This window comes from Eretmochelys imbricata, chromosome 1 (genome assembly GCF_965152235.1).
Source record: "Eretmochelys imbricata isolate rEreImb1 chromosome 1, rEreImb1.hap1, whole genome shotgun sequence".
NCBI lineage: Eukaryota > Metazoa > Chordata > Testudines > Cheloniidae > Eretmochelys > Eretmochelys imbricata.
Window position 1 is genome coordinate 239,989,443 of NC_135572.1, and position 25,961 is coordinate 240,015,403.

At 43.4% G+C, this 25,961-nt stretch overlaps 1 protein-coding gene across 1 annotated transcript; it reads right to left on the reverse strand.

Annotated features, from left to right (window-relative positions):
- Window positions 1–2,795: 2,795 nt before the first annotated feature.
- On the reverse strand, window positions 2,796–25,961 carry LDHB (lactate dehydrogenase B). The gene is made up of 8 exons (XM_077807465.1): window positions 25,779–25,961; window positions 21,973–22,104; window positions 12,170–12,287; window positions 11,349–11,522; window positions 8,999–9,172; window positions 7,515–7,632; window positions 3,890–4,013; window positions 2,796–3,161 (listed from the first exon to the last, which is right to left on the reverse strand). The coding sequence occupies exons 2-8, from the start codon at window positions 22,096–22,098 to the stop codon at window positions 2,994–2,996; spliced, it is 1,002 nt and encodes a 333-aa protein (XP_077663591.1). The 5' UTR covers window positions 22,099–22,104; window positions 25,779–25,961; the 3' UTR covers window positions 2,796–2,993.

A 25,961-nucleotide genomic window follows, 5' to 3' on the forward strand; every position in this document is an offset into this window, starting at 1 on the left:
AAAATCCTCGACTTATTCCATCCAGTACATTCCTCACTCCCACAACAGGATCTTAATTTATAGTAAAGCCTAGGCACTAGACATTTCTGAGTATTAATCAGACACCCACTTTGAGGCTCACATTTTCAAGACAGCCTACATTGTTAAACATAACCTTCAAAAGATATGACATTAAGCAGTAATTATCCAGTAGGCCCACCAGCTGCAACTTATCTGCCTGTGTGTCTACGAGGGGTAGGGGGGGTCAGTGCATACACCATCTCTTCAGCTCTGCATAGGCAGCCGCCCGCACACACACACTAATACCTCACCCCATCTACACCCCCTGTCCGCACTCCCCTCCCCCCCAGACTTGTCCTCTCTCCAGCACATACCATGAGTACACCCTGGGGTGAACGAATTATGCACAGGGCCAAATGTTGGCCTCCGATGCAAAACATGGCTTTTACTGAAGTCAATAGGAGCAGTGTGCATGCCCTGAGGGGCAGAAGGTAGCTCCTACATTTAGAAAGTATTTAAATAGGAGAAGTTTGAGATGATTGTTTGCTTCTAACAGGCAAAAGTTAGAGAGGACATTCTTTTTGAATCCTGATTCCTGCAGAAAGGAGACTAGGACTGAGGAACACAGCAAAGGGAGTTAAAAGTTCTGGCTAAAGAAAAAAGTGTTTGGCTCACAATCTCTCTCTCTCTCACACACACACAGTTTGAAGTGATTACGCAAAAGGAAAACTGCCAGCTGAGAGCTCAGGCCTGTCCAAGACACAGAGAATGATCTTTCAGCTTTGTCTACCTTCACCTCCCCTCTTCCCCTCTCCCCCCAGATGCCCACCATTACTGCCATCAGTCCAGGTCCACAGGAGCAGCAACAGTTGGGATACTAATGCAGGCAGGGTTCTCCCCACTTGCTGATGTTTTTAGACACCACGTTACCTAGCCTTGCTCAGAGCAGGTGAGCACAAGATGGCTAAAATAGCACCAGCTGCCAGCACCTTATAGGGCTCTAGCAGTTTTGGGTAGTGCTAGTATAAAGAGATTCTCTACTTTATGCCAGGCAGAGTGGAAGGGTCCAGGATTGGGGAGTGAATAAGATCCACAAAGGTGGTTTTAAGATACTTTTGCCCCCACCAACTCTTGGGCTGAGCACCTTTGGCCAAGCTATTCTGGTCCAGACACTATGTAAATCAATTTTTGACAATGCATCAGCTCCTGGTTATTTTATTGTTAATAACCAACCAAAAGGAAGTGCAAGAGAGATGGTCAGAAACTAACCCCGCCCTCCCTAGTTTTCACAGTGCATGGCAACTTCACCTGTATTCCCACTCTATGGTCCCTCGAGGGCACCCACCTCCCAGCTCCTCAGCAGTCTTCTCTCTTGGGTGGAGACTTGCATCTCTCCCCCTCCTGACCAGGGTTATTCCAGACCGCAGTTTCCTGCCTACACAGTGATAGCTCCAGAAAACCAGACTGCCTAAACAGGCCTGCATCTGCACTTCTCTTTCCCTCCAGAGATCACCCCCACTTCCCACCCCTAATTCCAGTGGAGCTCTCCTAGGAGTCCCTCAAACCTGACAAAGAGGTTTTTCCACCGCTTTAGCTCAGAAACAGAATCCCCCATGAACAGTGCAGTCTTTCCTTTATACAGGTTGGGCTTTGATCTTGAGACTCTGGGAAATACGTAATCAGCAGACAATAGTTCATTCCTTAGGGCATAGCTTAAAAAGGCTGGGTTTTTGCATAACCAGAGGTGGGGAATTTGCATCCACCTCCCGCTAGATGGCCCCAGGAAACTCACTTAACACTGTTTGTCCCAAAAGTCCATTCTTGTCTGGCACATTGTTCAGTATTGTCCTCTGAAGTTCAAAACACTTCCCAGAGTTCACATTACATCAGCCCCCCAGAGGTGACACATAATACCGTCCCACAATACCTAACCTTTGCATTAATATAAGACTCCAGAGATACTTAAACTTAATTCAACAGTGTCTCAAGGATACTGCAGGAAACTGCATGATCTGTCACACTAATCACTTCTACTTTGTAAATGTTCACACTGCTTTGTCCAATACAGCACATCTGAAACAGTGTTGCCCACACGATTTTAGCATCCAAAATCTAATTAGAGATTAAGTGCCCAACTCTGCCTGTTTTATATGTTAAGGGAGAATTTGGTCTCAAATCCTTTATACTTATATTCTATGAAGGCTGGAATTCTGGTTTTCAAACAGCATAAAACACTGATATTTAGTTTTAGTCATTCTCAAAGACAGAGGCCACTAAACAGCACACAAGATTTAAAGTAGGGATAAAAAGCAAATCAACAATATCAGAATGTGATTGTTAAGGTTCAACATTTCACAACCAAAAATGTGCAACTGTCTGAGTATATAAAGCACCTGTTTCCAGCCTGATGGTTTGTGGAATATCAGACCAAAAATTATATCAAAAGTACCTCGGGGTCACAGACTAGTGTTTTCAGGGAAACAAATCTTGAATTGAACACAGACAAATCCAGACCTCATTTTTATGGTTCATTTCTTGGGGAGGGATAGAGAGGGTGCCCTAATGAAAAGAAAATCTGGGAATGAATTTCCCTTATTCAGTACTTGGATTTAGGAGAATGGATAATACCAAATGTTAACTCCTCCTCCTGTGTGAATTGAGTATCTTAGTAGGGATTGCCTCCTTCACACACACACACACACACCACACACACGAAAAGCAAGATTGGAGAAAGTTTCCATGCATAGCTGGAAAATCATAACCACTGAAAATGAGGACTCCTTAGGAGAATGAAGCATATTTGAAAGTTAAATTTTATTTGTTCATAAGGTCTGCACATTACAACAAGCATATGTTTAGTTGCTGTGGACAAAAGCTCATTTCACTTTTGGAAGATCAATGAAATATTAGCTCCAGAGATGGACAGTAACTAGAAAGCCAATATATGCACACTCTATGCAGTTTTTATACTGCTGGAAGTTAACATTCATAGATTACAGATCCTTGAGATCTTTCTGGATGCTCCACAATGTATCTGCACTCTTCTTGAGTTGAGCCACCTCCTCATCCTTCAGCTTTTGGTTGATTACGCTTGTTAATCCAGAGGCACTTAACACACAAGGAAGGCTCAAGAAGACTTCATTCTCTATGCCATACATGCCCTGCCACAAACAAACAGAAAGTAGATCAAACAGGACACTAAAAACCAAAATCTGCTTTCAGTTACATTGGCATAAACCCAGAGTAAACCCACTGACCTCAGAGTTATTTTAGAGTTGCACCAACGTGACTGAATGTAGCATTTGCCCTTAGCTTGAAAATATAGCTAGTTAGAAACCCTTACAATAAAATGATTGGCATTCCTGAGATTGGCTCTGAGATGAAAGGAGCAACAGTTCAAAGTACCCACAACCTCTGCTCTGTCGGGGGATCTAGATTTGGCTGGTGCAGCCCCCAAAATGTTGATTCAGCTCCCCTCCCAGACAACCTCTGCCAAGAAGATCATATGGAGTCCCAGCTGGAATTTTAGAGTTATTTTCAAACCTTTGGGGCAAATCCTCCCTCAGATTCAGCTGCACTCCACCAGAGAAAATTTGGCCCACAAATTAAAATTTTGCACTGGGTAAAGGCAATACATTCTCTTTACAATTCCCGGGGGAAGGGGGGGGGAGGAGGAAGAAGAAAGGTCATCTCAGTTAGTGGACTTCAAACCTACAATAGTAATTTCCATTATAATACTATCTCTAGTTCTTTTCAAGTTCATAGAGTAGTATCATTTTACAAGGATTCCTTCACCAAAAATTTAGCAAATTCAGTAGAGTCCATGCACATATAACACAGTCATCATACCAGAATAAACTACAGCAGCTGACTTAACAGTCTCTCTTACCTTCACCATGGTTGACACTGGGTGAACCCGGCACAGATTTTTCAGCATAGACTCAATTAGATCAGCAACACTAAAGCCAATGGCCCAGTTAGTGTATCCTTTAAGTTTTATCACTTCATAGGCACTAAGAGAAAGGTGAAGAAGACACAATTATATATATATTAAGGTGGCTTTCAAGACATTTTCTGAATACTACATCAGTCTTGAGGTAACGTTTTAAAATGGCTGAAGTACTGCAATACATTTAGTTATAGAACTTAATATCCTTACTCAATAATATTTTAGCACGGGGAGATGAGTGGAGTTTGCATAATCCATATTTTCAATATGTTAATCCAATTATACTAGTGCTAGGTATTACACAGTACGTATTCTAATAATGGTAAGAACAGGGTACTGTTTTGTGATGGTAAGCAGAGAATATAAAACACAGATTCTTTACTTTAGTCAATGAAATCATTGCAGCAAAGAATTGGAATGACACTGTCTAGCTAATAAATTTTATACATTTTATATATACATACACACGAAAACTCCTAAAAAGTCAACATCACACACTGAGTATGCACATATCAAACACACCAATATTTAATACTTTTAACCTTGGCGTTTCTGGATACTTTACAAAAGCATTCTCTTCATTTTATAAATGGGGCAAGTAAAGCAGAGAAGGGGTAAGTGACTTGCTCAATTTTATAAAAGGAAGTCAAGGAGAGAGCCAGACACGGAATCCAAATTTTCTGACTCCAATTCTTCTACTCTTCCCACAGCACCATACTGTCTCCTGATAAACACACAAAAAGAAAAGGAGTACTTGTGGCACCTTAGAGACTAACCAATTTATTAGAGCATAGGCTTTCGTGAGCTACAGCTCACTTCATCGGATGCATACAGTGGAAAATACAGTGGGGAGATTTTATATACACAGAGAACATGAAACAATGGGTGTTACCATACAGACTGTAAAAAGAGTGATCAGGAAAGGTGAGCTATTACCAGCAGGCAGGCGGGGGGAGAAACGACCTTTTGTAGTGATAATCAAGGTGGGCCATTTCCAGCAGTTTATAAGGACAGTAGGAGGGGAAATAAACAAGGGGAAAAGGCTGACAAAGGAGGTGCTGTCCTCATCATGAATAGGTCAGAATATGAACAAAGGCTGCTAGGCAGCTCTCCAAAACCACTTTCTACAAGCCATTACCCTCTGATCCCACTGAGGGTTACCAAAAGAAACTACACCATCTGCTCAAGAAACTCCCTGAAAAAGCACAAGAACAAATCCGCACAGACACGCCCCTGGAACCCTGACTAGGGGTATTCTATCTGCTACCCAAGATCCATAAACCTGGAAATCCTGGAAATCCCCATCATCGCAGGCATTGGCACCCTGACAGCAGGATTGTCTGGCTATGTAGACTCCCTCCTCAGGCCCTACGCTACCAGCACTCCCAGCTACCTTCGAGACACCACTGACTTCCTGAGGAAACTACAATCCATCGGTGATCTTCCTGATAACACCATCCTGGCCACTATGGATGTAGAAGCCCTCTACACCAACATTCCACATAAAGATGGACGACAAGCCATCAGGAACAGTATCCCTGATAATGTCACGGCTAACCTGGTGGCTGAACTTTGTGACTTTGTCCTCACCCATAACTATTTCACATTTGGGGACAATGTATACCTTCAAATCAGCGGCTCTGCTATGGGTACCCGCATGGCCCCACAGTATGCCAACATTTTTATGGCGGACTTAGAACAACGCTTCCTCAGCTCTCGTCCCATAATGCCCCTACTCTACTTGCGCTACACTGATGACATCTTCATCATCTGGACCCATGGAAAAGAAGCCCTTGAGGAATTCCACCATGATTTCAACAATTTCCATCCCACCATCAACCTCAGCCTAGACCAGTCCACACAAGAGATCCACTTCCTGGACACTACGGTGCTAATAGGCGATGGTCACATAAACACCATGCTATACCGGAAACCAACTGACCACTATTCTTACCTACATGCCTCCAGCTTTCATCCAGACCACACCACATGATCCATTGTCTACAGCCAAGCTCTACGATACAACCGCATTTGCTCCAACCCCTCAGACAGAGACAAACACCTACAAGTTCTCTATCAAGCATTCTTACAACTACAACACCCACCTGCTGAAGTGAAGAAACAGACTGACAAAGCCAGAAGAGTACCCAGAAGTTACCTACTACAGGACAGGCCCAACAAAGAAAATAACAGAACGCCACTAGCCGTCACCTTCAGCCCCCAACTAAAACCTCTCCAACGCATCAAGGATCTACAACCTATCCTGAAGGATGACCCATCACTCTCACAGATCTTGGGAGACAGGCCAGTCCTTGCTTACAGACAGCCCCCCAACCTGTAGCAAATACTCACCAGCAACCACACACCACACAACAGAAATACTAACCCAGGAACCTATCCTTGCAACAAAGCCCATTGCCAACTGTGTCCACATATCTATTCAGGGCACACCATCATAGGGCCTAATCACATCAGCCACACTATCAGAGGGCTCATTCACCTGCGCATCTACCAATGTGATATATGCCATCATGTGCCAGCAATGCCCCTCTGCCATGTACATTGGCCAAACTGGACAGTCTCTATGTAAAAGAATAAATGGACACAAATCAGACATCAAGAATTATAACATTCAAAAACCAGTCGGAGAACACTTCAATCTCTTTGGTCACTCAATTACAGACCTAAAAGTGGCAATTCTTCAACAAAAAAAACTTCAAAAACAGACTCCAACGAGAGACTGCTGAATTGGAATTAATTTGCAAACTGGATTCAATTAACTTAGGCTTGAATAAAGACTGGGAGCAGATGGGTCATTACACAAAGTAAAACTATTTCCCCTTGTTTATTTCCCCTCCTACTGCCCTTGTAAACTACTGGAAATGGCCCATCTTGATTATCACTAAAAATGGTGTCCCGTCCCCCGTCCTCCCCCCCCTCTTTGCTGGTAATAGCTCACCTTTCCTGATCACTCTTGTTACAGTCTGTATGGTAACACCCATTGTTTCATGTTCTCTGTGTATATAAAATCTCCCCACTATATTTTCCACTGAATGCATTCGATGAAGTGAGCTGTAGCTCACGAAAGCTTATGCTCTAATAAATTTCTTAGTCTCTAAGGTGCCACAAGTACTCCTTTTCTTTTTACGGATTCAGACTAACACGGCTGCTACTCTGAAACTTGATAAACACACACACACACACACACTGATCCTGTAAATCCTGCATTAGTCTTTACTCATATAGTTAGCTGTCCCATTTACGTCAATGAGGCTAATTTAGTGAGTAAGGACTATTCGTAGGAGAAAACACATTCTGGATGTGGCCCTGTAAGAGTTGGGGATCATCTACATACAGATGTTGCCCTGGTTTAACTGATGGCATGATGTTAAACCATCTACTTAAACCAGTGTAACTTCATGTTTAGATCAGGTCTTCTTACATTTGCAAATGCAAACACCCAAATGAATGTGCAGTCAAGATCTATTGAAAGTGATTAAAGTGGAAAAAAAGTGCTTTAGACACTTGTAATATCATGCTCCACCTTATTCCCTACTCACTGTACCTGTCAACCACCAGTTTGTGGACTTCCTTCCAATTCTCACTGTCTCTGTCAGTACCCATGGCCGGGTTAAGCTCCTGGAGGGAAACGCCTGCCACATTCACTCCACTCCAAACAGCCACTGTAATACATGTCAGAGAGAGTATGTAAGTTTCAGTTACGATTACAATTCCTCCCCACTCCACTTTGTTAAGGTTTTGGCCTATTATTTGATAGGCAAAGTAGCAGCTAAGATGGTATTGTATCTGTTATTATTTCACTGTACTGGGTTCCAAGAGCTCTGGTAGGTGAGAGGGGAAAATGCTATAAAATGATTAGCATCATATCTGTCAATATTTTAATTACAATGCTCTCTGCCCTTTGAAGGGTTAACAACTTGCTCTTAATATTTATTTTGGCTTGAAATCTGGAAGACAGTTTATAACCCTAGGAAATGGATATTTGCCCCACCTCAACTGTAACTCCTCAAAATGTATTTATTTTAGATACTGCTTTGGGAGGCATTGGCAAGGCAACAATAGAGAGAAATTAGTGCTTGTTGATCCACACAGAGGCACTGGGGTCTGCCTCCATGGAGGCTGCTCACTCATCCTCCAGTCTTGAGTATAGAGAGTGGAACACATCTATCTACAAAGGAAGAGGATTCATGCGAGCCCCAGAATGGCAATTCCCTCATATAACACAAACTTCAGTGGTGAGGGAGAACTCATCCTCTGATCCATTAAGGTCCGGTGAACACTGATAAATGCGGGGAAGGGGGAAGCAGCCATACTCAGAAGCAGTAAGTATGAACACAAAGTGTTTGCACACAATCAGCCAAATTCTGCCCTTCGTTATGGAACTGCACACTGGTGTCTGTAAACCCAGACGTGGGTCTTCTGTTTGTTATCATCTTTTATTATTATTCTCTTTAAATAGTATTGAGAAATATACACCAAAATACTGTTTGTATTTGACTTAAATCAGAACTTCTCAGCATTTTTGGTGATTTACAGTAATAGAAACTCTGCTGTTAACCTTCCGAGAATAAATATCTCAAAAGAGAGTTACTGAAATCACAGGCAACTACCGAGTGACCAATAACTCTTAAGGTTCAGCTTCAGACGGAAGAAAGAGTTGGTATTTTCAAAACAAGATTCAACTACATATCTTCCATTATTCTTTGAAAATCTCAACCACAGTCATTGTTATGGGACACAGAGGTTTTTTTATTTATATATTTATAAAGGCTGGAATTAGTGGTTAGTGATCCATAATTTTACATAGACCACCATAAAAGAATATGAGAGGGGGAGTGGGTATGACATTAAAAAACTAAACAACTGTTCCATCATTTGAGAAATTAGATCTGGTACGCCCACATACACAGAAAACAGCTGACCAAGTATCAGCACGTACCAGCTCTTTCAGGACTTTCCACCACTTTCAAGGCATTAGCTATTTATCTGTGTTTCTCATTCCAAAAGACAGCAGACGTGTTTCCTTACCACTAGAATCACCATGTTCTCCTAAGATCCAGCCATGGCAGCTGGTGGGGTGAATGCCAAGTTTTTCAGCCATCAGATGGCGAAATCTAGCTGAATCTAGATTGCAACCACTTCCAATCACACGATGTTTGGGCAGCCCACTTAGCTTCCAGGTGACATAGGTCAATATATCCACTGGAAAAGAGAATAAAGACAATGAGGTGATTAACTTAGCCATATGCAGTTTTACTTAAATTACTGCCTTAGTGCCTCTTATGAGTCAGATAAACAGAGTGTGCAGCTTGGTTCACTTGTATAAAGCACCTTGGGCCTAACCAGAGTAGAGGATAGGATAGCTTATCTCACTTGTGGAATCTTGGGGCTCTGTTTGCAATTATAAAAGCCATTTTTTAGGAGTTCACTGGAGGGTATGTCCTGGAGGCTAAAATCAGGAGACATTTCTCCTCGGTATGGCTGGAAAGAAATTGGGCCCCATGGGCACAGGAACTGAGTTAGGCTAGTTAAATATTCCAGGGAGTTTGTTGTGTTTGGAGATCTTGCCTTCCACTTGAGAATCTAACTTAAATGTGCCTCAAGTAAATGGATTTATAGTAAAACATATCTGAATTTTCAAAGGCACATTTCTTGTTTCATATAATTTGCAATATATTTTGTACATGAAAAACAAGATACTTCTGCGTAGAACTGTGCCTTTGGACGAGGACTGCCTAATTTACATCACGGCACTAAGTGACTTCTATGGATTAGACTGTATGGTGCTACTATATTTTCAGGCAGCTCAAATTAAGAAGCTATTTGGGAATGGCCAAAAAAACCTAAATACGTAACAAACTAAAGGGGTAAAGAAACTAGAACAGTATCCGAGAAAGACAGGCAATGGTAATGACAAGTCCTGCCTTAGAACCAAATGACTGGACTTCAAAGGCCAATAATTTGTTTTGGGAGTTACATAACTTGCAAAACTCAGGTCCCAAGTGCCCGTAGTGCAGACATGGTGCAAGTTATTGCTGTGCAAACGACAGCCCATCTCCTGATTAGCCATGGCTGCACAAACAGCCTGATCCTGTCAGGACTCATCTACTCAAAACAGGGGGCAGAATGTCAGGGATATACATCCTAATCCATGTAGGCCAGGCACCCAGATCCACTGTACTGTACCATCATCCATAGTTCCAACCACAGAAGACGGGGAAAGCAGGAGCACTACAAGGTTGGTGAAAGCACAGGGCACAGTAAAAACAAAAACAAACAAACAAACAAACCCCACAACACATACTTCTCCTCTCCCAGAACTTTTTGGTGAGCGACAGCCAATTTAATCTTTGAATAACTTTTATAAATAGGAATGTGAAACTTTCATCTATATTAAGCTGTTATAGTTGGGTTTCACTTACTGAGGTAGCAGCTTAAAAAACATCAGTGCTTGTGAAATAGTGCACCTCTGGCTCTAGAGAATATCTAACCTTACTGTAAGAATGCTATTATGACACCCTACTCCCATGCTTCCTAACTGATGGCACATTCTTGAGTGATGTATTGCTCAGCTTGGGTCTAAAGGAACCCGAGCAGAATAGCAGACATAGCTTGTCATTTCTCTCTCTCAGGTATTTCTGGTGTCTATAAATGTGGTATTAATGGCCAGTCTGGATCCTCCAGTGCAAAAGCTACAGTGTGAACATGTACAATCTTTTGTATCCTAATGCACTCTCTAGTACATATTTACTCAAATGCTTCTATTCTAACTTTACTTCCCCAGACAATCTCAGTAAAAGCGAAGTTAAGGAGTGTGCGGAACAGAAATCCAGGATGTCTGAAGTTTGTCCTCAACGCACAAACTTTTCCTGAAACTATATTCAAGGAAATTTTTAATTTTACATTTCAGTATTGTGTTTATGATCAGTCAATGATGTTAATACATTCTCAAGCTGGATTTGTCATTCAGACAGATAGCCATATCTTTGCATCTGGACGCTTAGGTGCTCATAAAAGCTATAATAAAGTTAAAAAAAGGAATGATTGAAATTGCACCTTCTTTCACACTCATGGTTCTGAGCCAGGCTGCTTAAACTACCAGCAGCTTTTAAGCCAATATATGTAGAGCTTTGAAACATAATAAATGCCAAACAGGGTTTTCAAACACAGTTCAAAGTCCTGCGTACACAGGGCAGCCACAGTAAATGTAAATCATGTTTGCATTTCACCACTAGTAGCGGTCACCACAGAACTCTCTCTATACAGAAGACACACGCATTTCTACATACTTACTACTGTAACTAGGCAGAACTTCAAATTAAAGGCCAGTTCTACAAAACTCATGAATTCTACTTTGTAAATTAAAACACTGTTTTACCTGGGTTGGAAACCACAAGGATGGTGCAATTGGGACTATACTTGATAATCTGAGGAATAATAAATTTGAAGACATTCACATTCCTCTGGACCAGGTTCAGGCGACTCTCCCCTTCTTGCTGACGAACTCCTGCAGTTACTACCACAATCTTAGAATTAGCTGTGACAGCATAATCTATAGAGGAGAAGGGGAGAAAAATACAGAACACAGTTGAATATAGTCACGTCAAGAGCAATGTGCAACTACAGACAGCTCTAAATAGTTCCACCTCTGTGTAAAATACTCTGGCCAGAAATGAAAAATGTTCAATCTCAATAGGTCCACACAATTTCTTAGGAGATGGTGTTGTTATCTACTGATCAAATCAGGACATAGAGATTTAGGGTTCTGGTCTCAACTTTGGAATTCTGTAGCTTTGGTTAAGTCATTTAGCGCCTCTGGGCCTCAGCTTTCTCACCTATAAAATAAGGTTCGTATTTTCTCCACCTCTCAGGGATTCTGAAGTTTCTTTAATATCTGTTTTATGATTCTTGGTTGAAATCCACTACAGATGCACAGTTCAGTGTTAATTAGTGATGGGAAAAGGAGAAGTGATGTAGATTTTGAAAAATCGAAGTGGTTCCAGTTTTAGCGGAATGCCCCTCATTTGTTTAAATATATTTTCTGCTCTTTTCCCCTAAGTCTTAACCTAAGCCTCAACTTTCACAGGTAACATCAAGCCCTGAGCTTGTTGCCAGAATGCAAGACCCTGAGTGTGTTCCCATTATTTAATTTCCCATAAATTTACAGTATAGCTGTATTTTAAAAGATTCCAAGTTTACCTTTGTCTGCCACAATCTTATGAGTTTGGAGGAACAAGCTCCCGTGTTGCAGATCCATCATTTCTCCTTTTAGTTTGTCTTCCAAAACATCAACCAGAGCAAGCTCATCACAAAGACTCTGTGAGGGGAGTGGAGGGAATACAATATTGATATCACACAAAGGGCTCACTGTGTATTATTATATTATTGTTTTTCAAAGCTTCCTTTGTTGAGTTAAACTACATCATTACTTTTTATATGGAGCTCTTTATAGAGTATATTGATGTCACACTCTGGTAAAGAATCTCTTCTGAATCACTAGACCAAAAATGGGAGCATGGGACAGTTCTGATGGTGAAGACACATAAAAACACTCTCCAGTAGCAAAAGTATTATAAACCCTTATTAAAGCACAGTAAAAGTTTACTATTCAGGTTACATTTCCCACTTCCCTGTTCAGAGGGAAAAGACACAAACCCTTACTCTGGAGCTTCCCCTTTGTCATTTAGACACTACAAGATTTTAGGCTACGTCTACACTAGAGTCCTTACAGGGGCACAGTTGTACCGATGCAGTTGCGCCACTGTAAGCTCTCTCATGTAGCTGCTCTATGCCAACGGGAGAGTTCTCCCATCGACATAATTAAACCACTGCCAATGAGGAGCAGTAGCTCTATCAGTGGGAGAAGCTCTCCTGCTGACATAGCACCATGCACACTCCCACTTATGTCGGCAAAACTTACGTTGCTCAGGGGTGTTTTCTTCCACACCCCTGAGTGACATAAGTTTTGCTGACATACGTGGGAGTGTAGACATGGCCTTAGTTATTTACTTAGAAAAATATGCTGAACTCTCTGTACTAGTTGTAAGAATTACATTCTGCTCTATATCCACGCAAGACAGTATTTCAAGTATTTGCGCCAGATTTTTGATGGAAAACTCACATTGCTATCAGTTACCTCAAATTAACATTCAGTGACAGAATACTGCTTCAACCAGCTTAATCAAAGTTTTAATTAAAATTGGACACGGTCAAAAGTTTTCACAAAAAATATTCACCATATTTTGACCAGCTCTAAATCAGAACTGTTCCTAATTCTCCCCACCTGGACTGCTAAAACAGTGTCAATTTGTTAAGTTCAAACTTAAGTTCAGCCACATTTGGTTGTTGTCCAGCAGGGGGAGATTGGGAGATAGTTTCAAAAGTTCTCCCACTCCCTAAACTTTCAGAGATTTTGGAGGCATGATAGACACTTTCTACTTCAATGACTAAATTATGAGATGCTTTTAGGATTTAATCTCCCTCTGGCAGATACACTTGGTTGTGGCAGTGGTGGTTTGGATTTTCTGTTACTGTTTTGTTGTTGTTGCAGAAACTTTGGCATCACTTGTATAGCTTGTCATGCCAATAAAAGTATACTGAAACTCTGTTCAGGACTTCTCTCTACTACTGCCCTATGTGCCGAAGTCCATTTGAAAATGGGCATCTTAAGTCACCTGGGTGACTCTGAAAACTTTACCCTCAAGCAAGCATCTCTGTCTTTTCTGCTCCTCTGTAAAATTGATAATAGGTTCCTGTATCATTATGAGGCTTGACTGGTTAGTGTTTGCAAAGTGCTTTGAAAATAGAAAGACTTGAAGCAAACATAACATGACACTATCTATATTTTTAAAAGGCATCTCAAATTCAGTAACACAGAATATGTGTATTAAGATTTAAAAGTACGTATTTTAAAACCATGTTAGTTACAAATCACTTTATTTTATTGCACTCAGAGCAACTTCTTTCCACAGCCAATACCACCAACTATTGCAGGAAAATTCCAAGGGCTTGTACTTGAGTCTTGCTTCATTTTAAAAATCATTTGCAGGGCCAAACTCTGATCTCAGTTATATGAATGTAAATCAAGAATAACTCCAGTGAAGTAGGTTGATTACACAGGTGTAAAACTGATAAAAATGAGTGAAATCAGAATTAGGCCTATAAAATCTACATCTACGTTCTTTTAAAGATCTAGGACATTTAGATACTTGATCTTGTGACCCTTTTTATCTTAGTAGACCCAATGAAGTTAGGAGCCAAACTCTTCTCTCATGAAACCAGAGTATATCTGGAATAGCTCCAATGGCTTTGCTGGATTGATACTGGTGTATTCTAGAGAGGAATTTGGCTCAACGATAGCACTCACATAAATAAAGCCTACAAGGTAAGACACAGATACAGTTTAAATGCTTTTACAAAAAGATATAGTTCACCTTTAAAGCTGTGGCAAAAGTATTTCAAGTTCTTCTGAAAGAGCACACAGGTCTCAGTGACTTCTTATTGCTAACTAGAAGAAGAGGTGAAAAACACAACCTCCTTCAAGAATAAAATTAACACCACTCATGTGTATATTAAATGAGATGCTATACCAGAAAAAATGAACTCCGAACAATAATTTTAATAATGTCACATGGATGGTGATGAATTTGATGTGCTAAAAAGAATCAAACTCATTGCACGTACACCCGATTTTAAGATAATACTGGGTAAGTGCAAAATTTAGGCTACGGCTTAATTGAAGGCAGTATCCATTTTGTGGAGTCCAACAGTCTGAGAGTTCATAAAGCAAGGCACAATTAACAAGATGGCTCAACGCCCACCAACAGTTTGTTTCAAACATGTTTTTAAATTCCAAGTGGAATTTGTAAGGAAGAGATGCCAATTCTGAGCCGAAATGCTGGAGGCAGCCATCTTGATGAAAAGTGATGCCATTTGTTCCACTGACAGAATTGAAGCCCAGTGAAAGGGACTAAATCCATCCAGCTATAAACTGGCTTAAAATCTGTAAGGGTCAATTTCTACCACTGGTTATGCACATGCAACTCACATTGACTTTAATGGGAGGGGCATGCCAGTGATTCCTAGGGTGGAATCTGACGCTGTAAAGAGCTCTTCTTAGGACTATAAACCAGTGTGCATTCTTCTTTAATAAAGAGGTTAACAGTCACTTCTACTGCGTTCCCACTCTGCCAGTCTTACAGGTATCATTGCTTTTCCAGCAAGAATGATGCTGAGTTCAGATGCAGAAAGACAAGCACAATGTGTTGTTTTTTTAAAAAACACCCTGAGGATATTTCATGATGAATTAATGATTTGGCATGACATTTCATACTTCCACATGATTGAACTGGTTTTCTATCACTATTGGTAACATGAAAAATAACTATAGCTTTCTATTTATGATATCTGTGCATGGTTAATATCACTGTTTTCCCTGCATGGTACATCAGTTTCTCCCTTGCTGAGCAGTCTCTTCTAAACATCTACAGGGGAGGAGAAAAACCTTTGAACGATTTTAAAGGAATTTTTAAAAAATACCCTGATGACATATTTCAGAGTACCAGCCATGTTAGTCTGTATTCGCAAAAAGAAAAGGAGTACTTGTGGCACCTTAGAGACGAATAAATAAATGCTCAAATAAATTTGTTAGTCTCTAAGGTGCCACAAGTACTCCTTTTCTTCCTGATGACATACTATTTTAAAAGCACAGTACCAGAAACAGTGAATTTTCTTAAGTTTTTTTGTAAAGTCAAGTTAATAGAAGGTGGATCAGCATTTCCCCCCTAAAATCATGAATTAACTAGCGTTCGTCTTATTATATGTAGATGATATGGGTCCATTATCACAAACATCAGTGGGACTAAAGTGTATATTAAATACATTTGGTTTATACTGTCAACAGAGGGCCTTTCACTAAATTACTCCAAAACTAAAGTAAATGATTTTAGTTGAAGGTGGAGGTTGCATAAATGGAAGATTGATGGGCAATACATTCAACAAATTAGTTCTTTTGCCTACCTGGGTATCTGGTTCTCTGAAAATGGATTGTGGGATAAACATATTTGGGTAACAAAAGAGAACGCCTCAAATTCAATGCAAGAAGTGTTACATTACACCAGAACTCATGGGGACAACTTAATTGCACCAGCCTTTAGACTATTTGAGGCCAGGTGCCCATTGAATTTTTGTATGGCGGAGACATATGGGGATAGAATGATCCCACAGGACTAGAAGTGACAATCCAGGAAGTTTTTGGAAAGCGTAGGGGACAATTTCCTGGTGCAAGTGCTAGAGGAGCCAACTAGGGGGAGAGCTTTTCTTGACCTGCTGCTCAGAAACCGGGAAGAATTAGTAGGGGAAGCAAAAGTGGATGGGAATCTGGGAGGCAGTGACCATGAGTTGGTTGAGTTCAGGATCCTGACACAGGGAAGAAAGGTAAGCAGCAGGATACGGACCCTGGACTTCAGGAAAGCAGACTTCGACTCCCTCAGGGAACGGATGGGTAGGATCCCCTGGGGGACTAACATGAAGGGGAAAGGAGTCCAAGAGAGCTGGCTGTATTTCAAGGAATCCCTGTTGAGGTTACAGGGACAAACCATCCCGATGTGTCAAAAGAATAGTAAATATGGCAGGCGACCAGCTTGGCTTAACGGTGAAATCCTAGTGGAACATAAAAAAGAAGCTTACAAGAAGTGGAAGGTTGGACATATGACCAGGGAAGAGTATAAAAATATTGCTCGGGCATGTAGGAATGAAATCAGGAGGGCCAAATCACACGTGGAGCTGCAGCTAGCGAGAGATGTCAAGAGTAACAAGAAGGATTTCTTCAGGTATGTTGGCAACAAGAAGAAAGCCAAGGAAAGTGTGGGCCCCTTAATGAATGAGGGAGGCAACCTAGTGACAGAGGATGTGGAAAAAGCTAATGTACTCAATACTTTTTTTGCTTCTGTCTTCACGAACAAGGTCAGCTCCCAGACTGCTGCGCTGGGCATCACAACATGGGGAATAGATGGCCAGCCCTCTGTGGAGAAAGAGATGGTTAGGCACTATTTAGAAAAGCTGGACGTGCACAAGTCCATGGGGCTGGACGAGTTGCATCCGAAAGTGCTAAAGGAATTGGCAGCTGTGATTGCAGAGCCATTGCCCATTATCTTTGAAAACTCATGGCGAACGGGGGAAGTCCCGGATGACTGTAAAAAGGCTAATGTAGTGCCAATCTTTAAAAAAGGGAAGGAGGAGGATCCTGGGAACTACAGGCCAGTCAGCCTCACTTCAGTCCCCGGAAAAATCATGGAGCAGGTCCTCAAAGAATCAATCCTGAAGCACTTAGAGGAGAGGAAAGCGATCAGGAACAGTCAGCATGGATTCACCAAGGGAAGGTCATGGCTGACTAATCTAATCGCCTTCTATGATGAGATTACTGGTTCTGTGGATGAAGGGAAAGCAGTGGATGTATTGTTTCTTGACTTTAGCAAAGCTTTTGACACGGTCTCCCACAGTATTCTTGTCAGCAAGTTAAAGAAGTATGGGCTGGATGAATGCACTATAAGGTGGGTAGAAAGTTGGCTAGATTGTCGGGCTCAGCAGGTAGTGATCAATGGCTCCATGTCTAGTTGGCAGCCGGTGTCAAGTGGAGTGCCCCAGGGGTCGGGCCTGGGGCCGGTTTTGTTCAATATCTTCATAAATGATCTGGAGGATGGTGTGGATTGCACTCCCAGTAAATTTGCGGATGATACTAAACTGGGAGGAGTGGTAGATACGCTGGAGGGCAGGGATAGGATACAGAGGGACCTAGACAAATTGGAGGATTGGGCCAAAAGAAATCTGATGAGGTTCAATAAGGATAAGTGCAGGGTCCTGCACTTAGGACGGAAGAACCCAATGCACAGCTACAGACTAGGGACCGAATGGCTAGGCAGCAGTTCTGCGGAAAAGGACCTAGGGGTGACAGTGGACGAGAAGTTGGATATGAGTCAGCAGTATGCCCTTGTTGCCAAGAAGGCCAATGGCATTTTGGGATGTATAAGTAGGGGCATAGCGAGCAGATCGAGGGACGTGATCGTCCCCTTCTATTCGACATTGGTGAGGCCTCATCTGGAGTACTGTGTCCAGTTTTGGGCCCCACACTACAAGAAGGATGTGGATAAATTGGAGAGAGTCCAGCGAAGGGCAACAAAAATGATTAGGGGTCTGGAACACATGACTTATGAGGAGAGGCTGAGGGAACTGGGATTGTTTAGTCTGCAGAAGAGAAGAATGAGGGGGGATTTGATAGCTGCTTTCAACTACCTGAGAGGTGGTTCCAGAGAGGATGGTTCTAGACTATTCTCAGTGGTAGAAGAGGACAGGACAAGGAGTAATGGTCTCAAGTTGCAGTGGGGGAGGTTTAGGTTGGATATTAGGAAAAACTTTTTCACTAGGAGGGTGGTGAAACACTGGAATACGTTACCTAGGGAGGTGGTAGAATCTCCTTCCTTAGAAGTTTTTAAGGTCAGGCTTGACAAAGCTCTGGCTGGGATGATTTAATTGGGGATTGGTCCTGCTTTGAGCAGGGGGTTGGACTAGATGACCTCCTAAGGTCCCTTCCAACCCTGATATTCTATGATTCTATGATCCAAAACAAATTTCTTAGGAAGCTTCTTCGTCTCCCAAATAATATCCTAGCTGCTCTTCTTAGAGCTGAGACAGGTATGATTTCTATTCTGTCCAAAGTGCAATACCATAATATTAATTTTTGGCTTTGCTCTCATAGTATGCACCCACAGCAGTGGCCAAGGCTATACTTAGAGGAACAGATCAGTAGGGCCTGTTCATGTAAATTTCCTTGGTTAAAGTCCTCTCAGAATTGGGAATGATTAGATTTACATTTAAAAATGTGAAATCCCTAATCAAGTTGAGGTTAGAGGATATTAATAAGCACGACAGTTGTTTCCGTTACAAAGATGTCACCTTGGTTTCCCCTTGTTAACAGGATTCATGGGTATTCCAGATATTTAGACAATTTGTCCAATAGCAAATTAAGGAGGGCTTTCAGAGCTCTCCACTTTCAATCTATGCAGACAAATTACTTAGAAGGCAGATATACTGGCACTGAGAAATGTACGCAGCTCTGGACAGGTAGAAGACTTACTCCATTATTTATTATATTCGTAATTTGTATTTCCCTTGAGGTCAAAATGTCTATCCATGTTTTTGTTCCAGATGCCTTTTTCTACTACCTCTCAGAAAACAAAATATTTATTAGGAACTGGCAATGTATCTGTGATTCAAGTGGTTACCCTATTTGTGTGGTCAGCTGCTAAAATAAGGAAAAGGAAATTGATGTGGTGATTATATGCTTTAATTGGCTTATGTTCTTTTAAATTTGTATGTATGGGTATTTCTGATATTTAAAATTCTGGATTTTGTTTTAAGTTTTACAGTAGTATATTGTATTTTTGATGCGTTGGCCTATGGCTAAGTCACTGTTAATTATTAACTTCTCAAGTTAACTCTATGTCCCTTAAATACATTCTAAAGGTTTAGTGGTATGTGCATGGCTTTGGGCCCTGATCTTGTAAGCTATTCCATGCAGAAATGGCCTAGAGAGAGCAATTTGCAGGATCAGGTTCTTAGGGCCAGATATTTAAAGATATTTAGAGGGATTTTCAAAAGTGCCTAAGCACCTGTCTTCATCTTTAAGTACCTACATACTTTTCAAAATCTGACCCTCAATAAGTAAGACCCCAATACAGAAAATGACTTAAGCATATGCTTAAATCTATCCCTACTGACTTTTATTGGGACTTAACCACATTTAAATTCTTTCCTACAAGGGACTTCAGAGCCAAATTAATCTAAAGACCTAGGTGCTTTAAGTTGCAGATAGGCATCTAGTGAGATTGTCAAAGTAATACAGGTACCTAACTCACATTGAAATCAATATTTTGGAAAATTCCACCAAGTGCCTACCTGCATCTTTAAGTGTCTAAATACCTTTAAAAATCTGGCCCTTAGTTCCCAATTTATTTTTCAAATATAAACGAAGTAAGAAAAAAGGAAACAGCTACTTCCAAACTTCTGCCCACTAAAAACAAAGGGTCAAATTCTGAGGGCCTTACTGAGGGTTTAGTCCAGAGGTTGGCAACCTTTTAGAAGCGGTGTGCCGAGTCTTCATTTATTCACTTTAATTTAAGGTTTCGTGTGCCAATACTACATTTTAACGTTTTTTAGAAGGTCTCTCTCTATAAGTCTATATATTATATAACTAAACTATTGTCGTATGTAAACAAGGTTTTTAAAATGTTTAAGAAGCTTCATTTAAAATTAAATTAAAGGGCTCAACCTGCTGCCGGTCTGGGGTTCCGTCTGCCAGCTACTGCCAGCCAGGGTCCCGGCTGCCGGCCCTGCTCAGCCCGCTGCCGGTCTGCAGTCCCAGCCCTGTCCACATAGAGTAGGTACCTACCTTCTCCCTGGCCCATTCTCTTCCTCTCTCTGCATTGAGGTGAGGGTAGGAGTACACTGAGAACAGGGCTGGGGGTGAAGGAGCAGGCTGGGGGTTGAGGTGCCGGGTCTGACCAGGAGCTAGAATGAGGGAGGGAGCTCAGGGTTGGGGCAGGTTTGCGTGTGGAGCACTTACCTGGGCAGCTCCCATTTGGTGCGAGGGGTGCAGGTGGGAATATGGGTGTGTGTGTGCAGGAGCTCCCGTTTGGTGCTCAGGGTGGGGGTGGGGATGTGGGGGATGCAAGAGTCAAGGTATGGGAGGTGCTGGAGTCAGGGCAGGAGGCTGGGGGGGCTGGGTATGTGTGTGGGGTGCCAGAGTCAGGGCTGGGCTTGTGGGGGGCTGGGATGTGTGGGGGGTGCAGGGGTGAGGGCAGAGGGCTGAGTGTGTGTGAGGAGGGTTCAGGGATCAGGGCAGAAGGCTGGAGGTGTGGGCTGGGGTCGTGGGGGTGCTCCCAGCCCCCTGCCCTGAGCGGCTCATGGCAGGGGGCTGGAGGGGCTATGCCAATTCCATCCCCTTCCCCAAGGTCCCCGGAGCAGAGAGCGCGCTGCGGCTCAACTTTTCCCTCTGGGCTGTCAGCTGATCAGCCGCAGGGAGGGACAGAAGGAGGGGCAGGAACCCTGCCTGCTGGGGGAAGAGGGAAGCTTGCCTGCCCTGCAAGGAGAGAGCGGTGGTTGGAGAGGAGCGGGCCGGGCTGGGCAGGATTTTTAATTGCACGCTGCTGTCCCCGGCAGACAGCAGTGTGCCATTAAAAATTGGCTTGCGTGCCGTCTTTGGCACACGTGCCATAGGTTGCCGACCCCTGGTTTAGTCAGTCCTTAAACAGGCAATGGGAGATCTGCCTGAATACGGGCAACAGGAAATCAGAATCATGATCTGAGAATTTGGCACTCAATTTTAGCTACTTTAAAAATTCTACAGTGAAAGTTGGACAACTAGCCAATAAGGGCTTAAACCAAAGCCTACTGAAGTCAATGGGAGTCTTTTCATTTGGGTCTTGAATCAGGCCCTGGATGAATGAAGAATGTAGTAAGTTGAGTGTGTATAGTTTTGGTGTCCACAGCACATTTCACAATGATCTCTGGTCTGTCTCCATTTAAGTTCTTTCCCCGCTCTGACAGCCCTGCTATCAAGTAGCGGACTCTGGACTCATTTCCCAAAGGCCTGGAACATTGGAAGAATCAACAGCAAAAAAAGTTTGGCAAGGGGTTGCAGACCCATTGTACACAAAGCCAACCTGGCGGCCTGCAACGTAGGCAGCTTTGGAAAAGGACAATCAGACCTTTTCCTGAACATGAGACAACTATAAGAGTCAGAGGAGAGAAACTGGGAATAAACACAAGGAGAAGATGAGCCTCACATGGAGCAGAGGGGCTCATTTAGGAGGAATGTACAGAATTAATCAGACTATTCTCACATTAGTCTGTCATATTATCTCCATTTTCACACAAAGAAGTCAATCAGATTTTGTAGCACAATAAAATTCTGATTACTTTCACTTCATATTGTTCTTGAACTATACCTTTCCAAGAATGCTGATGGCACAGGCCATTCCAACTTGGCCAACCCCCACTACAGTGATCTTATTGTTAGGGTGGGTGGATTCTGCTGCAATTGGTGTAATCAGTTTCTCTTGTAAAGTAGCCATTGTATTCTGCAAGAAAAGAGAGACACATACAAAACCCTATAGATTAAACCCAATCACATTTCCCAAGTTCTTCATATTAAAAATAGATAGCTACTTTAGCCTCCAACGCTGAAATTTACAAATAAAAGTGCCATATATAGATATACATCTCCAAGTTACTAAAAACAGTCGTTTATATAACCAACTAGGCAGACGCATGAGCATTGCTGGCATTGTCCAATTCCATTTCAAAAATTACACTCTACCCACCTAAAGTTGTCACTTTAATTTCATTTGGATACAATGTACTTTTTCCTCTCTATATGCACTGTTGCTGTGAGGTGTTAAGACAGCTGCTTTGTGATAGTTGCATTTCAGTGGTGGGTTAAGAACTACTTATAAGTTTGTAAAAGCGGCAAAGAGTCCTGTGGCACCTTATAGACTAACAGACGTATTGGAGCATAAGCTTTCGTGGGTGAATACCCACTTCGTCGGATGCATGTTTATAAGTTTGTAAATCTTTTGAAATCTTCTGGATGGAAGGCACTGAATAAATACAGGTTTCAGAGTAGCAGCTGTGTTAGTCTGTACTCACAAAAAGAAAAGGAGTACCTGTGGCACCTTAGAGACTAACCAATTTATTTGAGCATAAGCTTTCGTGAGCTACAGCTCACTTCATCGGATGCATAAAGTTGAAAATACAGTGAGGAGATTTATATACACACCCATTTTTTCATGGTCTGCGTGTATATAAATCTCCTCACTGTATTTTCCACTTTATGCATCCGATGAAGTGAGCTGTAGCTCACGAAAGCTTATGCTCAAATAAATTGAATAAATACAGTGCCACTTACTTAAATGGCTCCCTGCTGCTCCCTTCATTCCAAATACATGGCGAGTCTTTTTTGCCTTTGTGGCTTGATGTAGAAATGTTAATATTTCAATCCATTTGCATATAATAAACTGTGCTAGAACTGAGTTAACATGGCATTCATTTTTATTTAGCATCAGAGACCTCCTTTGCTCAACCTGTAAGTTAGCACCACTAAGACTTGTCTTTTATCCTCTGATTCTCTCCCATCGCTTCCCTTCCCACACCAAATATTTAAAGACAGCCTCTATATTAGGTCCCTATGTTTTGTAATCACATACACACACTCCAATATATATTTGCAAACAGTGACCCTGGTCCTACAAGCTTCTCCATGAGGGCTGACTCCTGCCCGTGCATGAAGCTCTAGTGATGACAACAGGGGATTGGAGCCAGAATTTATAATTGTAGTTGATCAACTAGATACCTAGGTGACTTGTGTATCAATCTGTGCCAGTCCATGGAGGTAAGTCAAAATTTGTGATTGCCCAAAAGATTTTGGGACCCAAAAATTAGCGATTGCTTTGGAAAATTTGTCCCAATGCTCATGTATTTCTCTTGATCCACATGCAAGTCAAGGGCAAAACAATCTTTGAATCAGCTAATATACTAGAGGCAAGAACTCTTGCATCATTTCAATTCTCAATGTACAATGTTCAAGGAAGTATTTCCTACGTAACACTGGGAATCAGAGGGGGGAAATGAAACCAGACAATATTCATTATACAGAAACAGTGTTGTTTCATTCTCCTTCACATGTTGCAGAAATTGAATGAGTCAGAGGTTTACTAGAAGAGAAAGGACGGTTTCCTGGTTAAGGCATCTGAAGGCTGCCCTGGAGAACTAAATTCTATCCCAGCCTCTGCCACAGAACTTCTGTGTGATGCTGGGCAAGTTGCTTAAACTAAAATTCTCACAGGTGGTCACTATATGCATGTCCCTCATTTTCTGCATGAGCAACATGAGACATGGGGTCCCAAATTTGCAGAAGCGCTGAACACTCACAACTGCAAGTAAACGTGACTGGAGCTTTTTTGAACATTATCAATTTCAATAAAAATGCCAAATACTCTGAAAATAATCCAGCCCTATGGATCTCAAAATGGATACCCAAAATTAGTGAGCATTTTTGACAATTTTGGCCTTAACCTGTCTGTGCTTCAGTTCCCCACCTATAAAATAGGGGGAATAACACCAGCAAATCTCACAGGGCTGTTGTGAAGATAAAGTCACGAGTGTTTGTAAAGCATCTGATTCTACGGTGAGAGCACCACAGAAACACCCAGCAGGAAATTAATAATGTAGTGTTCATTGCAGAATTTGGACAGAAGGCAGAAAATAAGGCTTGAGGCCCAGCTACCCAGTCCCTGAATGAAGCCTGGGGGAAAATAGTATGTGACCATGTAACTAAAGACTGTCTCATAAGGCACTGGGACAAGGGGGCTGGATTGCACAGGCAATCTTAATGTTGCCCTTTTCTAACTTTACCAAAGGGGTGTCCTGTTGGTTTTTGATCGTTCCCCCCCCCAACAGCACAGGACCCGCGAGCAGGATCCGTCTGCTCAGAAGGGATCTAAATGCCCCAAACGTGCCATCCCAGTGATGCTGGAGGGGGGAGGCGAGGTGGCAGCAGGCAGTCAGGGTGGGAGCGGGGGCTTTCAGAGGCTGGGGCAGTCAGGTCAGGAAGGGTGGAGACGGCCGCTCGTCGCCTGAGTCACGCAAGCCAGGGCGTGAGTCAGGGCAGGATGCGGTTTGCTCCGCGCCTCGCCGGCTCTCGCCATGCCCACAGCGCCTGGAGGCGGCGTCCTCAGCCCACGCTGCGGCTACGGGATCACGTCTTACGGCTCCTCTTCGGTGTAGCGGCCCTGGGCTGCCGCCGCCGCCGCCTCCCCCCCTCGGACAGCGCTGCGCGGGCCCGGCCACGCGCCAGGAGGCGGCAGCGGCAGGAGCGGATCCGCTTCGTGCGCGCGCAAACGCCAGCTCATCTCTCACACCTTCTACCCCCCCCCACACCCCCACCCCCACCCGCGCCGTGCGCGCGCCGCCCGCCAGTGGCCTGTGGGTGAGAAGCGGCTCAAGGGCACGCGGCTGGTCCCCAGGTCGCTGCACGTGCAGCGCTGCCGAGCGCCCTCGGCACAGCCATCCTTCCCCGCCCGCAGGTGGGGGGAGCGCCTGCGTGTTAGCCGGGTGCAGCGGGGTCTAAAGGAGAGACACCCCGCCCGTAGCCAGGCGCTGGGGGGCCCTTCAGGCGGGGCTCACTGCTCCGGCCTCTAGGCCAGAAAAAAGGGGCGCCGGGGAGGGGGAGTATTTTCTCTTCCATGCCGTTCCACACACACACACACACCCATCCTTGGGAGGGAGACACTGCAATGCCATGAGAAAAGCGACCCGTCACCTCCATGATCCATCCTCGCAGACAGCAAGGGGGAGGGAATTTGGCAAAGAAACTGCACCCTTCCCGAAGGGCTCAGTGTTAACCGGGCCTTGTGCAACGGGTGGGTCTGTTGCCTGCATCCCATTGCTCTTTAAATAGCAGCAGCGCTATACTGCAAAGGAGAGGCGACCGCCCCCCCTCCCCAAAGTGGGATCCCATCCTGCCGCCATCCCATCAAGCGGGCCCTGCGGCTACAAAGGAGCAGGGGAGGGACAGTGCAGCAATGCACAAGGCAAAGGAGAGCCTGACCCTCAAGAGCTGGGGGTTGAGGGGGCTGTACCCCGCCTAGAGGCCCACAAACCAGGCCCGATAAAAGAGAAAGGGGGGGATTCGTCCCTTCCGTTAAAGCCCCCCCCACGAGCAGAGGCCAGCGCAGCCGTACAGTGCGATACCCACCTGTGGGGGGATGGCTCAGCCGGGCTGGGACAGGTGGCGCAGGAGGGAGCCGGAGCAGCAGCAGCCTGTGTCGTGCGGAGCTAAGACAATGTCAGCCCCGGCCGCAAGGGAAGAAAGAGGCGGACCCTGCCCAGCTGCTCGGCGTCGTCTCCTCCGGTTACGCTATTGTGATTGGAAACCCGA